Raw genomic sequence first — 17,124 nt, 5'->3', positions numbered from 1 at the left:
CAAATTGCGCCACCGAATTTATATTACGAAACAATCCGTCAAATGAAACAGAAATTAGACAGGATGGGCGAGGCAAAATACTCCAAAATGACTTCAACCATGTTATGTTTTTACCTCTGTAAAGGAAGCAGTTTTTTCTTTCAGTTTTTATTTCGGAACGCATTACCTGAGCATCGTGTTGTTATATAGGGCATTTCATGCGTTAACATACACAATTGTTAAAATGTACCGGGCTTTTCCCTTCCTCCTAAATATTATAAATGTTCCCTCCCCTTCTCGATTTGTAACAGGGTTTCATAACAATAACTAATTATTTCAGGTTCTGGTTTCTTTTCTTCTTTTCTTGTGCTACATTCAGGGTATTCAAAGGGTATCCCGTGGGCCACATCTGGCCCTCAAAAGATTTCAATTCAATTCTAGAAAGAAAAACATATCGGCCCACGATCATTCGCTAATCTGGCCTGTCTTGCGATTGAGCATGCCCCACCTGCCTCTTGTTCATTCTCTTTGTCGATTTGTTCCAACCAACGTTTATTTCGGCCCCCACACCTCAGTGGCGGAGCGTCCATACAGTCAGGGGCGGATGTCCCCCCCCCCCCCTTAACGGACTCAAATGGACTGCTGGCGCCCTTTTCAGCTTTTTACCATGCACTTTTTACTTATTCGCGATTATTGACTTTTTTATAGCGCTCTCATCTACCTATTGACATTTGTCACATTATCTACAAATTAACAAGGCACGAAAAGGTCATTTCCGGCGATCTAGGGAGTATCTTTACTCAAAAAATGTCTGTACGCTCCGCGCCAATCTGTGGTGGCGCTCCGCTTAGATAGTGTCGAAAGCTCCCCTACATACCATTCTGGCCCCCCTACCCAAAACCCTTAGCTCCGCCACTGCCACCCCCCCCCCTCTATCTCCACCTCCACCCTGCACGCCTTTTGGACTTCGGCCGGACTCCAAGAGACCCACAGCCACGTATTCTCAGAGAGAGAGAGAGGTGGAGAGTGAAACAAAAAAAGAGTGTAGCATGCATGCACATAACATTTCACTTGAATATTGATTCAAGCCAGGAATCGAGGACAACTTTGACACACCTTATTCTAACGTGTTACAATGAGACGCAATAGAAACTGAAATACTAGGTGACTTACAAAGGGAAAATCACGAAACTCTTATCTAACTAATGACTACATTCAAGCAGTAGAAAGGTTTGAAGAGGAAATGATTCTATGCAAACGACCTATGTTTACATTGTGGGTTGTTTCGCTGCACGGACGTCAGGTTATAAAGTGGTTACTATAGTGCGGAGTGTTCATATAGTTTTATATAGTGGTGGTGATTAGCATTGCGTAACTGACGTTATAGCCTAAACCACGGGGATTTACGTAATCAATTCAAGTTATATCTTTCCATGTATTTGCCGCTTTTTTATTGGGACTTTTAAGAAACTGGGACTAATTCTAAAGAAGAGATTGAAATTCAACGGTGAATTTGTATATTTGACATATACTTGAGAAGTTATGAAGCAAGGAAGAATGATTCTTTGGAGACTTGTATTGTCCGCCGTAACAGGTGTGTTTCTCTTAATATTATGGCGATCGGTTTACATCCGTTCTGCTTTCGTGAGCTAAGCTGTTAGTTTTACTCAAGTTTTATTTTGGGAATATATCATACTTATAGTATGCTTATACTGTTTGGTATAGGCTATACAGTATGTTAAGTCATGTATGCATGTAGCATCTTTAGGGAAATTAAAAATAATTGGGGAAAAAAGTGACAATGATTCGTTTATTTTATGTAGGAAGCTATTGTTTACAGTATAACCACCCTTATACTTCCCTCCAAACCAGGTAACGATAATAATTCATACGACATTGTAGAAATATTATGATAACAGTCAAGAAAGGGAAATACAACATTAGAAAATGTTATGCCAGACGTAGTAGTTTGGTTGACCGTGATACTAGTGCACAATTATACCTGCTTTGTTTATCATAAAAAAGATAGCATAGAAGAAAGGAAGAACACATACTGAGCATTTCTGGTGACACTTTCATGTAATTTCTTGCAATCATGTCACAGCTGATACTATAAGTTGAAAGTTAAAGTTCAAAGTTGAAACAGGTGTGATGTCATATAGTTAAACACTGAGAAGAAAATGTTTAACTTTTTCTGTTAATGTTATCACTTTATCGTTTGCATTGGTCAGGGTTTCAACTTTACTGTAGGGGATTTGATGTGAAGATAACAATACCCAGTCCCCCACACCCACCCCTCCCACTACACCACCGAAACTACCACCCAATTGACTGTAGTGTATTCCCGAATACACTACAGTCTGGCTTTATATCTGGTTTAATCTGGCAAGATCAAATTTTATCTGGCCATATAAAGGCAGATATAACTGGATATATAGAGTCAATCCAGATATGCAGATAAAGTTTTATCTGGCCATATAAAGCCAGATATAACTGGATATAGAGTCAATCCAGATATGCAGATAAAGTTTCATCTGGCCATATAAAGCCAGATATAACTGGATATAGAGTTAATCCAGATATGCAGATAAAGTTTTATCTGGCCATATAAAGCCAGATATAACTGGATATAGAGTCAATCCAGATATGCAGATAAAGTTTTATCTGGCCATATAAAGCCAGATATAACTGGATATACATGTCTTACATAGTGTATTTTCATAGAGATTTACATTGCACTATACATGCAAAAATATATATTTCAATGGTAAAGCACTTACAGTGCACACTAAGTCAAAGGGGGGGGGGGGGGGGAATAACTATCTCTATCTGGATTGCTAGGCAACCACAGGGTCTTAGCTAGAAACAGGATGACTCGAGTCATCCTCTGATCAGAGGGTTGTTAAAGTGTGAAACCGGCTTTTGAACAAAGGACATATTTGTGTATTGTTACTTTGGGAGTGAGATAGGAAAGGGAGTGTATACATGGTAGGAGTAGAGAGCAGAAGGAAGTTTATAATAGAACGGATTGGTACATTTAGAAAAGGTGATGGAGATTCGTAAATAATAACCTATTGATGTCAGGATATTGGCAAAGGATTCTATAGTGAACTGAACAGTCAGAAGGAAGAATGGAAAGAAGAATGGAAGGATGGAAACAAGGAACATATTTTGGGACTGAACTTCGATACTGAATGGAACATGTATCGCCCTCCTGGAACTTATTTATTAAAGCAAATATATTAAGTAAAAGAATAGCACAACGCAATTTAGTATCAACATCTACGGGACCACAGACGAATAAAGAACTCAACCTTCAAGTATTATTTTTAAGTGTACTAGTGGTACCGCGCGATGCCAGTTTATTTAAGTAAGTAATATGATTTACCTGGGCCCAAAATTGGAATGTACATGTATTCAATATCAGTTTGCAAATGTTTTGGTAAGGTATAGTAAAAATGTGTAATGTGCATGCACATTACTTTTTTCTACTATATTAATATAGTTTGAAATTTCAATCCAGTTGAGTTCTGTGTTTATATTTTGCGTGTGTCTTGCTCTCTGTATGGGTCTCCGTACCAGAACAGAGATAACTGATCACGCTGGAAAGTTACTCTCAATGCTAGTCCAGTTTTGGCCACTTATTTCCTATTTGATCCACATAACCCGCTTCATGTACAGTTATCCAGATATGCAGATGAAGATTTATTTGGCCATATAGAGCCAGATATAACTTGGTTATCTGGATTTTCTTTATATCAACCAGATAAAGGTGTATCTGGTCCAGATATGGATGCAATAAAATTTAACCAGATCAAATTTTATATGGGCCATATAAAAGTTTATCTGGATTTTCTTTATATCAACCAGATAAAGTTTTATCTGGCCCAGATATGGATGCAATAAAATTTAACCAGATCAAATTTTATATGGGCCATATAAAACTTTATTTTTTTTTCAAGTTATATCTGCCCAAGTTTTTATCTGGCCAGATATAAATTCCAGATCTTGAGCAGATCTGGCCCAGATTGAAATTCCAGATCTGGGCCAGATCTGGATTTTATATCTGGCCCAGATCAGGCTGGGGTTTATGAATAATCATTTTGAAGAAGAAAATTCGCAAACATACATTTTAAAGAGAAGCATAGAACAAAATTTATGAAATAAATTTGTTGCCTCTGTTATATCCCTTGAACTTGCAGTCCATGATTCTAAACCGAGCCACTTGGTTCATTTGGAGATGTTTCCTATATAACATCTTTTGGCGAAACTATAATTATGTGGTTTTGAAGAGGGGATTGGAAACGTGAGCCTTCATTTGTGCATACCCAAGAGGAATTACTTATTCCCGATTTTACCTGAAAAAAAAAAAACACTTTTCATGTTGTATATAGAAGCTTTTCCGGACCGAAATATATATCTTGTCCCATGTCATATCTTATTTGATTGTTTATTATACAACAAAAAATGTAAAACATATCTTTGAATTAAATTCAATTTCTTTATTTCCTTTTTTACAGTTACACTGTGCTATGGCCAAGTAAATAGTAAGTCAACTGTCTATCTGTCTGTGTATCTGTATGTGTGTATGTCTGTTTGCTTAACAACCTTTGTGACTGTGCATGTCAAATTGTTCCTCTCTCCTCCGCCCCTATATTTATGTATTTTTCAATAGTAATTTAAAAATAGCTGAGGTGGACTTCGGAATTCAAAATTACTGCTATATTGTTTTTAAAATCAACACACTATATATGCTGTGCTTTGGCCCGGAAAGTCAAAATAATCCCATGACGTCATAGGACCCATTCGTTCCTTTGCATCGAAGCTGTGACCATGTGGCCGTGTCGATGATTTGCTTCAAATGCAGAATCACTGATTTTCTTTCTCGCATATGAAATCACTTTCAAGGAGACACACACTCAACCTTCATTATTGGTCTATGCTATAGAGATAAATATCATGAAATCTTCACAAAACAGTTAATTCTATTCGAAAGATATCACATATTTGAAGGCGACACAAACCAAAATGTGATAGAGATACCGGTGATAAACAACGTCACCAAACACATAAGAAGTGTCTCATTCTATTTGGGAGATATCACAAATTTTTCCCCACACAAATGGCTGAAGACTTGATCAAGTCAGGTATGACGTCATTGAGCCTCAATTGCTTCAGTTTTATTTACGTAGTTTTTTCCCTTTATTCATTTACAGTGTTTATTTTATGTATAATGGAGATGGGTTTTGCATATGCTTAGACTAAAATATTTGACCTCTTCACATGTTCTAATGGTAGCAGCATTGGTTTCAATGTCAACACGTTCAACATCAATCTTGAAAAAAATTAACATAAAATTAAACAGTTTAAGATCCCAGTGCCGCCATGATATCACCTACTTACAACATGAGAGCTCTCAGATAAGACTTATGAACTATAGAATATAACCCTTGAGTAGAAGAAGATTTTTCTCAGCCGTTTGGAAGAGGTTTTCTTCACAAAGATCTCTGTCATGCAAGCCAAAAATGATGGATGGATTTGTGTCCGCTTCAAGCGCGAACATAAATGGTTTCCTGACGTTATTAACTTTAAATCTTTTGCAATAGTTTTAGTTTCTTCATCATAGGCACATCATGGGGTCAAAGGTTATAAAGGGCAAAGCTAGTAAACAATAACTGTTGTTTTTTGTTTGTTTTGTTTTCGCATTACACTCTTGTCCAAATGTAAGAATGTCCCGCCATATTTTCATCACCCCTGTAGATAAATAAGACTACAATTTGTATCGTATTCAATTAATACCAAATGTCAAAGGTCAGCAGTTCAATAGAAGGTATTTGTTACAGTTGGTTAGACTACGTGTGTGTTGTTGTAGTACCTGTCATGCACCGCAAAACCAGAGGGCTCGAGCAACGGAATAGGTACATGTATTTTGTCTTTGTGCTATTGAACCTCAATAAAATAACAACCAAGTTTTTGTTAAAGTTTGTAACATGCATGGGTTACGTACTGATTATTTTCTCTCTTTACAGAAACAGAAAGAGCATGTGAAAGAAGCACTCTACACTTGAATTGCAATAATAGCAAAGTCATACATATTCATGATGCTCTGTATGGCCGAACGTCAGACAAATTCTGTGGGAATACAGTAAGTAAACATCGTGACTTACCGAAATATTGTGCTTCCTTAATGCTTTACACATATATATATCAATATATATATATATATATATATATATATATATATATATATATATATATATATATATATATATATATATATATATGTAAAGCATATATATATATATATATATATATATATATATATATATATATATATATATATATATATATATATATATATATATATATATCAGATATATATGTATCAGATTCAAAAATTAAATAGATTGTTAAACTTCAATTTACGTGATCGCCATCCGTAACCGCTGGAACGTGACAATATAGGCCTATACTAAACGTCTTCTCTTGACATAAAATGATATCCTACTTTCCTATCTTTTCCATTTAGCATTACATGTACTACCCACACTCTCATTAGCTTGGTTTATATTTAGATATTGCTAAGTAATAGTAGTATTTACATATTAGTCGACTCTCAGCATGCACTTCATACTCTTTGACCATAAATATTTAAGGAAATTGATTTGACAATTTGTAAACTTTTATGAAATAAAAATATGACAGAGTAGTTTAATTTAATCTGACGAAATACGTAAACTAACGATAGAGCACTTATGAAATACATCAAATAAAGATAGAGCCGTTATAAAATACATAAAATAACGATAGAGTTCTTATGAAATACATCAAATAACGATTGAGTCCTTACGAAATACATCAAATAACGATAGAGCCTTTATGAAATACATCAAATAAAGACAGAGCCCTTATGAAATACATAAAATAACGATAAAGCCCTTATGAAATACATCAAATAAAGATAGAACCCTTATGAAATACATCAAATAAAGATAGAGCCTTTATGAAATACATCAAATAAATATAGAGCCTTATGAAATACATCAAATAACGATAGAGCCCTTATGAAATACATCAAATAAAGATAGAGCCTGCAGGAGCAGCTAATCATGTCTACATCGTGTTCATCTATGTTCATCTATGTTTTTCTTTTGTTCAAATCAGATTCCACCAGAGAGTGGTTGTGAGGCAGAACATTCACTATCAATCGTTCAGGGAATGTGTGAAAACAATACTAGTTGCTCTGTGGAAGCGAGTAATGCAGTTTTTGGTGATCCGTGCAGAGGCGTCTTAAAGTACTTAGAGGTTACCTACTCTTGTGGTAAGTCTTACTTATAACCAAGCATGATGAGGCTGTGGGGGGGGGAGGGGCAGGGGGTGTTACAGCTCTACAAAAGCGGGCCTCTAGAGTAATTTAAGCGGTCAGAGTAAATAAGCGATTAAAGAATGTCTTCTCAATTTCTAAGAATACTTACAGGAAATAAAAGAACAATTTGAAAACGGGGCGCGATGGGTCCGACTACACCAAAACCATATCGAAGCAAACAACGTCTTTTGTAAAATAAAGATAACGTATTTTTCCCGTAGTTGTCGAAGAACTCTCTCCCTTGATATATAAACCTGGACACGATCAATCGTGGTGACGTCATTCAATGTAAGATCATCAGGCAAAATAATCATAATAGTCACGTGATCACAGCCTTGATGTTTATAAGCTGGGGTAGCCATTGGGGTCAACCTGATATATGTAGTGACGCGGGAACTATTCTTTTGTGTTCCAGCCTTTACTTGAGTGTATCTATGTATCATACCAAACGCCCAATATATTGTTTAAGTTGTTCTGAAATTCCTTTTCTGAACAGTTAGAATATGTGGTCTTAACGACAAATGCAATAAAACAACAGAGGTCTGCATGAGTGATGGCGGCGTTGACGTTCTTTGTAACTGCGGAGAAGACTACGAGAGAGTCGAAGATGTTTGTAAAGGTAAGTGAATTTGCTGACCTATAGAGTTGTTGAATGTATACTTTCATTACATGTATACCTTTATTACATGCATACTGTTATTACATGTATACTGTTATTACATGCATACTGTTATATCATGTATACTTTTATTACATGGATACTGTTATTACATAAATGCTGTTATTGCATGTATACTGTTATTACATGTATACTTTTATTAAATGCATACTGTTATTTCATCCATTATGTCAATATCATGTGTACTGTTATTGTATGGATATTGCAATCGTATTAAGTATATACAGTTATAGCATGCTTTATTTCATATGTACTGTTAGTACAGGAATTCGGATATACCATTAATACTGATAATACATATTTTCCGTAATTGTGTATACACTGATATTGTGTGGACACTGCTATAACATGTGAACTGTTTCTGTATAGGTTGTATTATCCTTTACTGTGGATAATCGCGTATGTGTACTTATTCAATGATTCACATAGCGACACACATTTTGGCATACGTAAAGATTAGTAAAGAAGATGTTACTTATGAAAATCAAATCTTTACTCTAATCTTTATGATTAATTCAGTCGTGAATTAATCATAAACACCAGGATTCCATAGTCCGGTGCCATTTGTCATGTAATTACACAGTTTTAAAGTTCAAAGTATACATATATTGCACAGCACAAGTTTTGTAGTTTCTGTTTTATATCAACAGTTTCACAGCAAAATACAAACATCATTAGTAACGTGAAAATTAACACTCATATAGTACGGTGGCCGAAAAGAGACACTAAATTCCCAAATAAAATTCTCAAAATTGCCTTTCTCGATTTGTTTCGATGTTTAATCTACAAATTTAGTTTTTTCTTCCTTTTGTTTTCGTCTCTGATTTTTTAATTTGTTTCTGATTTCCATATTATTTTCATACAGCAATAAAATTGATGTTTTTAGTAATGTCAATATGATACCACCATTACTCGGTATCTTATAAATTTATGCCAGAGTTTAATTTGCAGCTAAGGTGAAATGCCTTACATTTCCTTATTGTTCACAAGTCCTAGTCAATCTTATTCGTCTGCATTTTCACACCCGCTGGTCATGGTTGAACTACAACAGTTCTATAATTGCTTCAAACAAACGTTCACTACACTTTTAACACACGACTTAGTATAGGTAACCGTTTACGTTGCTGTTCTTTTCTCAATATACATATTAGCACGTAGCTAGACACCTACACTTGTTTACTCAAAGATACGGCTGTGTCATGACTTTGGAGTTGTTACTTAGCGACTGAAAAGCTGTTACAGCAAAGGGTTATCTGACAAGATCGGTCGAGCACACGTTTATAATATTCAGTATAATATATATATATATATATATATATATATGTATGATAGATGGCATTAATTCCAGCTGAAGAGTGCTCAATATACCTGGGTATAGAGCTGGATAGGTATAAATAATGTACACTCGTACAAAGTTTGCGCTATTACTCGAGTTTCATGCTTCTTCGCAATCGTCAGATAGCTAATGATCAGGTTGTCTGTCTGTGGCGTGGTGCTGTTATTTTTTCCGTTTTTTTCTATGTCGACACTTTGACAAAAGCTCAGTTCTTTTGTTCAGCAGATTTTGGTTTCTCAGCCGAAGTATTTCCACCTTCTCCTCAATACAGAGATTACATTGATCCGATGTACGCATTAGTGTATTAGATTCTCGGATTATTTTCCACGTGATGCTAAAATCTTTGCTTTGCTTTTTGAGCTCCCAGACGTATTTTGATAGTTCTGTTTCCTTCGCGTGTCTTTCGTGGTTGAGTGATTTTTTGTGATTGCTGTACCTTAGTTTGAACGGCCCCCCTGATAATCCAACGTAAGTCTTTTGTTCGCCCTCCGATGTTACGTCCGCTCTGTATATTACTGCCTCGGTCAGACATTTACCTCCGAGGGGGCAGGCCTGCTTGTCCCTGCAGTTGCATTTTCTTTCACTTGCGTCTGGTTTTTCGTTGCTGATAATCTTGCTGTTGTGTGATCTAATGATTGATTTTATGTTCTTGGTGCAGCTGTAGCTTATCTTAAGCGTATTTCTGTTGAAGATTTTCCGGAGTTTGTGTGTTGAGGGAAAATGCTTCTGTATAAGTCTTAGAAAAGTTGCTCCTATGTTTGTTTTCACTGCTTTGCTGAAGGGGGGGTTGAACCAAATGATTTTCCTTCCACGGTTTGCGGGTTTAGTGCGTGTTGTTTCGGTCGGTGTGAAATTGATGGGTTCTGCATAGCCGCGTCTTTTCAGGGCTTCTCTGTAGAGTGGGGCGGCTTGGTCGAACGTATCTTTGTCTGATGATAGTGATGAGATGCGCTTGCTGATGGAAGTGGGTATCTGTTTGGTGATTGAGGGCGGGTGGTTGGATTGTGCATTGATGTATGTCGGTTCGTTGTTAGGCTTTCTGTATGGTTTGTACTTTCCGGTGTTGAGGTTTAGATTGACATCCAGGTAATTTACCGCTTTGAGGTTTGTTTCCACTGTTATTCGTAGGCCGAAATTTCCGAAGATTTCGGTAAGCTGCTTCCTTACACGGTCTGCTTGTCTGCCGGAAAGACTTCGTAGCACAGCTAGGCCGTCGTCGCGGTAGAGGCCGACATTTTCGATGTGTAGCTTGCTTTGCAGGGTTGAGAGTATGTACAGGCCAATAAGCTCGCATATTTCGGCCCCGTCATATGAACCCATTGTGACATCAAAGGCGTTGTTGGTGTCTTTTTTCAGCCATGGTCTTCCCGTGTTGTCGTAGAGCAGCGATTTTCTGGCGTGTTTGATTGCTTCAAGCATTGCCTCAGTTATCTTTGTAAACTGCTTAGCCCACGTGAGGGCTTCGTTTAGCAAAGTCTCGGAGATCGACGGGTAGAAGTCTATGATGTCAAAGACTATGAAGGTTAGTTCGTGCTTGTTGGGTAGGTCCTTGAACCACTGAAGTACAGAGGTTGTATTGCGCTGAAGCCCTGAAAAGAAGCGGCTATGCAGAACCCATCAATTTCACACCGACCGAAACAACACGCACTAAACCCGCAAACCGTGGAAGGAAAATCATTTGGTTCAACCCCCCCTTCAGCAAAGCAGTGAAAACAAACATAGGAGCAACTTTTCTAAGACTTATACAGAAGCATTTTCCCCCAACACACAAACTCCGGAAAATCTTCAACAGAAATACGCTTAAGATAAGCTACAGCTGCACCAAGAACATAAAATCAATCATTAGATCACACAACAGCAAGATTATCAGCAACGAAAAACCAGACGCAAGTGAAAGAAAATGCAACTGCAGGGACAAGCAGGCCTGCCCCCTCGGAGGTAAATGTCTGACCGAGGCAGTAATATACAGAGCGGACGTAACATCGGAGGGCGAACAAAAGACTTACGTTGGATTATCAGGGGGGCCGTTCAAACTAAGGTACAGCAATCACAAAAAATCACTCAACCACAAAAGACACGCGAAGGAAACAGAACTATCAAAATACGTCTGGGAGCTCAAAAAGCAAAGCAAAGATTTTAGCATCACGTGGAAAATAATCCGAGAATCTAATACACTAATGCGTACATCGGATCAATGTAATCTCTGTATTGAGGAGAAGGTGGAAATACTTCGGCTGAGAAACCAAAATCTGCTGAACAAAAGAACTGAGCTTTTGTCAAAGTGTCGACATAGAAAAAAACGGAAAAAATAACAGCACCACGCCACAGACAGACAACCTGATCATTAGCTATCTGACGATTGCGAAGAAGCATGAAACTCGAGTAATAGCGCAAACTTTGTACGAGTGTACATTATTTATACCTATATATATATGTATATATATATATATATATATATATATATATATATATAGATATATATAGATATATATATACATCTGAGGTCAATACCAGAACAGGTATAACTTGACATCAGTAATTGTATTCAGCATACTGTTTGACACAATTGACAAGCGTTTCATTACGAACATAACACAAGAAGCTGTATACTTCCTTTGGCAGATGCAGAAATGCAGCTTGCACTGTTGTGGCGTCTTAAAGCGAAACGATCGATGTGTCACCTTTAAAACCATGCTGTAACGAGTAATATGATTAACTAGAATTGTATATTAATGTGTGATAGTTGATATTCCTATACTCAACGTATAGGCTTAAACATCAATGTTATAAAAATTACCCTTTAGAAAATATTCCATTTTCCGAAACCTTTGGGTTTTCTTATCTCCCACAGCCATACCAGTTCCTTGTCCTGAAGATGTTGTATACATAAGCGGAATTACGTTAACATTTCCGCGAGGAGAGACGGGAGTATTGATAAATTCCGAGGAACTATGCCCGCCTGGGTCAGCCAGTAAGTTTAGTTTAGTCAAACAATGTATATAGCATATTAGTATTACACTGAATTGAGACATGTATGTAAGGCTTGTTGTTCGAGTAGAGCAACATTAGTACGATAAAAACAACATTATTACCAATTAACAACATGATAACGAGTACACAACATAAGTACGAGTCAGTAGAACAACACGAGTACGAGTACACAACACGTATTCGAGTACACAACACGTATTCGAGTACACAACACGAGTTCGAGTACAACAACATGATAACGAGTACACAACATTAGTACGAGTAGAACAACACTTGTTCTATAGAGTACACAGCATGAGCTCGAGTACACAACATGAGTTCGGGTACAACAACATGAGTATACGAGTGCAACTACATTAATATGAGTACAACAACATGATAACGAGTACACAACATAAGTACGAGTAGAACAACACGTGTTCTATAGAGTACACAGCATGAGCTCGGGTACACAATATGAGTTCGCGTACAACAACATGAGTATACGAGTGCAACAACATGAGTACGAGTACAACAACATGATAACGAGTACGTAACATTAGTACGAGTAGAACAACACGTGTTAGAGTACACAGCATGAGTTCGAGTACACAACATGAGTTCGGGTACACAACATGAGTTCGGGTACAACAACATGAGTATAAGAGTGCAACAACATGAGTACGAGTACAAAAACATGATAACGAGTACACAACATTAGTACGAGTAGAACAACACGTGTTAAGGTACACAGCATGAGTTCGAGTACACAACATGAGTTCGGATACAACAACATGAGTACGAGTACAACATGTTATTCGAGTACAAAACATGAGTATGAGTACAGTTGGAGACGAGTTCGAGTACACAACGTGAGTTCGATTACAACAACACGATTTCGAGTACAACAACACGCGCGAGGACGCGTATTAAATCTAACACAAGTATATCTAGTATAGATTTTCAAATGCGTGAGGATGATAAATTCACAAGGCCAAGTATCAGTAGAGACAACGATGATAGAAAACGAGTACAAGTATACGGACTCAATACAAGTGTAGCCTACAATCGCTTCTTTATTCCTCAGTAAGTTTGACAGCAACCATTGTTGATCAGTAGCCTACATAAACTCTATAAACTGAATAAGCAATACCGAGAAGTTAATACTTTCATAAAGAAAGAAAAGTTCAGACCGGAAAAGTTGATCAATTTTAAAAGAGGACCCGACAAGTTTAAATGTATCTCCGACACCACCACCGTCCCCCTTCCAGCCCTCTCATACCTTCCCCTAAGTCAGTCCATCTTCTCAGTGGATTTGTCATCTCAAAACATGGAAAATGAAAGTGTTAGCTTATCCCTCATTGCTACCATTAGTCTTCAATGTTTCTGAGACTCTTTGAAATTTGTGTCTGTAAAGCGTTGACTACTATACGGTTTTGTTTATCATTATTATCAGAACCAGAGGAACCATTGGCCACACGATATTGTGACGATGAGTGGGCGGAGCCTGTTGTTACGGGGTGCTACGATGACAGTGCTTTAGAAAACCAATTGGAAGAAATTGCAAATGTGAGTCGAAAAAAAAGTATCTTTATATGAGATTTTAATTCTGCTTGATGTCACAACAGATGTTTAACAAATTGCGAACGTCATCAACACGGCTGGCCTACCACACTTTCATAGTAGTCTTCTACAGCTTAGGCTACTTTGCAGGACTTGTTGATGAAGACTTTGAAACAGGTAATGAATAGACAAAATTTACAGACCTTGTTTATAAAAACCAACAAGTATAAAAAAATATGGTGTTTATATAACTTGAGTGATCATGTGCAATTCGAAGTAAAATTTCTATGATACAATTGACCAAAACAATGTTTGTGGTTCTTTTTCCGAAGACGAACGTCACCGAAGAAAACGTTGAAGAGGTCGGTGAATTGCTGCTGCTAGCTTCAAGTCAAACAGATCTCATCACCGAATCCGGACTTGAAAACATCATTACATCACTCGCCCTAATAGTCGAAGTTGGTAGTCCATCAACGGAGGTGAGTAGTTAAAATGCACGTGAGGGTTATAAATTTGCCCAAACAATACTAGAAGGAAAATTGGTCAGATATATCTCAATATATTTCGTCATCTATTACACATTCAGTCACTTTTTTACAGTGGCGTGGGAAGGTACTTTTGAGTGGGGGGGGGGGGGGCTGAAGACTGATGGCCTGCCTGGGGGAGGGGTCTAAGGGGAGGGGGGCGGAATGGTATTTCCGCACCCCATATTTTTCACTGGTTGGGCTGGCGCCCCCAGCCCCCCACCCCCTCCCCGCTTCCTACGCCCTCCGTAGTAAGTTCAATTCTTTCTCGTCTTCTCTTGAAGGTCACAGACTCTGTGGTAGGCGTGGTTAATAATATGATGTCAATTAATGAGACGTTGCTAGGTGATAGTTCGTACATAGATGAGGTTGTACCACTTCTGGAAAGCCAAGTACGGTTTGTACATGATCTTAATGATAATTACACTGAACTGGTAACAAACCTGGGAGTTAGCGCTCTCCAGTTGCCAAAGAAGTCTCTCGAAGATCCTTTTGTTTTTGAGGACCCCTTTATGGACTCAGATGATGACGTCATTGAATCACGGAAATCATCTATTACTCTACCGCCCTCACTTTTGGATATAATTGGTACAGGTAAGGCCTAAAGATAATGTAACAATAATAGGGAGAAAACATATGAGACTAACCGACTAACCGCTGCATTGTGTTCATAAACACGGTGTGTTGTTGTGTGGTTGCGGGTAGTTTGAGCTCATAGGCACTAATATATTCCCTCCTAGTCGTAGCCAGTTGTGACAACTTCCTATTATGATCATACCACTGTCAACTCTCCACTCATGTCATGCTTCAATCCCCCCTCTACTGATACAGTTCCTATACCTTTATCTGATAGAGACATGGTATTCATACTGCTGGCCCTGTCAATAACGAGTGATTTGAAGCGGGGCAATGAAAAGTACAGTATACAAAAAAAAAATACTCAAATTGTCCTTCTTTGATGATATCAGCGGGGAAATCCTGGCGAATACTTTATGTGTGAGGCTATACCCATATCTCACACGTCTGCCATATTGTTACCCTGTATAGTTAATTGTTATAGAAGTTGACTTAAGCGAGGTGCCTGTCACAGCCCACCCGCTTGATAATATAATAACTGTGCTAAACACGCCAGGTAAATATTTACTATTTTGGGGTCGTATGGATATAGGTATAACAGGTTTCTATCGCGCATGCGTTGTTTTAAGTCGTAGAACCATGAAAGATTTCTATAATTTTGTGACCTTTTAAAAGTGTATTTGCGTCACCGTTTAGTTAATCGTTTTGCATTTGTGTAGAGAGGCATACCAATCTACACAGTGTTACATTTAAGTAACCACTTGTTTAGGGTTGAGAGAGAGAGAGTGCAGAGTGGGGGGGGGGGTAGTTCGATATGGAGAGGTACCATATACTTAATAATTATAATATTTTGAAGGTATTTAATTTGATTCCTCTTTGTTTTCACCCATTTCTGTTGTTTCTTTATTTTTTTCTCTCTCCAGTGAATCCAAATCTTACTTCTATACCAGTTAGTTTTATTACCTACCGCGATGCTGTTCTTTTCCAATCTGACTTGGAAGGCTCGTCAGTCAATCAGGAAGGTTCATCTGTACTTGCTGAATATGTAGATGGTCACGTGATCTCTGCTACGATAGAAGTCGAAAACGTTACCATAGTTAACCTGCCGGAGAACTCATCTGTCATGACCAGATTCTCGAAACCCGTAAGAACAAAGTTTAAAGTTTGCATCATATGCATCATACACTGCGCATGCATGTGCACGTGTGGTTGTTCCGAGTTCCAAGCATTCAGGAACATTAAACTATAGATAATTAAATGTCGCAGAATGGATAACCACTTTCAGAGTGGCAGTTGGAATCCCTGTCAAAAATTCAACATGGGTGACCATTATTTAATTTTATAGCATATACAATTTTGGCAAGACTGATTACTTAAAGATTAATTTTGGTCACTAACTAAATTTAAATATGTAATAGACTATCAAAAACCAGACTACCAATCGGTCCAAGTGTGTACTTGTATAACACTTTTAATGTTTCAAAAATGTCAGTTTTATACATTTTGAGGCTCAACAAGTATAACCTAATTTTTCTTTCCATTATAAACACAACCTAACCAGTGCCTAAATCTGCCATCATGTTTTAATAGTATTGTGTAGTAAATAATAACAGAATCATGACAAATATTTTTCCCCTGCAATGAGGAACCGATAATATATAGTATATATTTATTGGTGAATATCTTTAAAACCGGAATTGCGACAAAGTCATTACTAGGCATAGCTATAGCCTTTAATTGTGTTTTGCTTTTGTTTTAAGTTTTCATCTTCCTTTGTTGTTGAGCTATACGACATACCAAAACGCTGCTTACAGTTACCCTATTAAAACTATAAATGTTGTAACAACAGTAAACCACTTACTTGTACGAGTTTTAGCTGTTACACTTTCGTTTTTTGGAATGCGGAGGTGTTACTCTTAACTTAATATCTGTCTCTTGTAGATTATTGATGAAGAGAATAACGAAACTGACGTCACGATAGAGTTTGTTTGTGTCTTCTGGGATTACAACCTAACTAACGGTGAAGGTGGCAAATGGTCAGAAGAAGGTTGTCGTATGGTTTCGAATGACACGGAGATTGTTTGTGCTTGTAATCATCTGACTAGCTTCGCTGTGCTTGTTGTAAGTAGTT

The 17,124-nt window shown here is 37.5% G+C and overlaps 1 protein-coding gene across 4 annotated transcripts in view; it reads left to right on the top strand.

Moving 5' to 3' along the window:
• LOC139980708 (adhesion G-protein coupled receptor G2-like) overlaps nucleotides 1-17,124 on the top strand; it is a 62,273-nt gene that overhangs the window by 26,338 nt on the left and 18,811 nt on the right. The window contains exons 1-11 of one of the 4 annotated variants that reach the window (XM_071992563.1): nucleotides 1,009-1,573; nucleotides 4,500-4,526; nucleotides 6,009-6,124; nucleotides 7,144-7,300; nucleotides 7,842-7,964; nucleotides 12,212-12,331; nucleotides 13,787-13,899; nucleotides 14,226-14,372; nucleotides 14,702-15,011; nucleotides 15,917-16,137; nucleotides 16,935-17,114. In XM_071992563.1, the coding sequence (XP_071848664.1) occupies nucleotides 1,522-1,573; nucleotides 4,500-4,526; nucleotides 6,009-6,124; nucleotides 7,144-7,300; nucleotides 7,842-7,964; nucleotides 12,212-12,331; nucleotides 13,787-13,899; nucleotides 14,226-14,372; nucleotides 14,702-15,011; nucleotides 15,917-16,137; nucleotides 16,935-17,114 (1,566 nt within the window). In that variant the 5' untranslated portion in view covers nucleotides 1,009-1,521. Of the gene's footprint in view, nucleotides 1-1,008; nucleotides 1,574-4,499; nucleotides 4,527-6,008; nucleotides 6,125-7,143; nucleotides 7,301-7,841; nucleotides 7,965-12,211; nucleotides 12,332-13,786; nucleotides 13,900-14,225; nucleotides 14,373-14,701; nucleotides 15,012-15,916; nucleotides 16,138-16,934; nucleotides 17,115-17,124 lie in introns of those variants that run through there. The other 3 variants (XM_071992565.1, XM_071992566.1, XM_071992564.1) reach the window with 3 other exon arrangements.

The sequence above is a fragment of the Apostichopus japonicus genome, chromosome 15 (assembly GCF_037975245.1).
Source record: "Apostichopus japonicus isolate 1M-3 chromosome 15, ASM3797524v1, whole genome shotgun sequence".
Classification (NCBI taxonomy): domain Eukaryota; kingdom Metazoa; phylum Echinodermata; class Holothuroidea; order Aspidochirotida; family Stichopodidae; genus Apostichopus; species Apostichopus japonicus.
The sequence above is the reverse complement of the archived record's forward strand: the minus strand, read 5'-3'. Positions and strand labels throughout refer to the sequence as shown.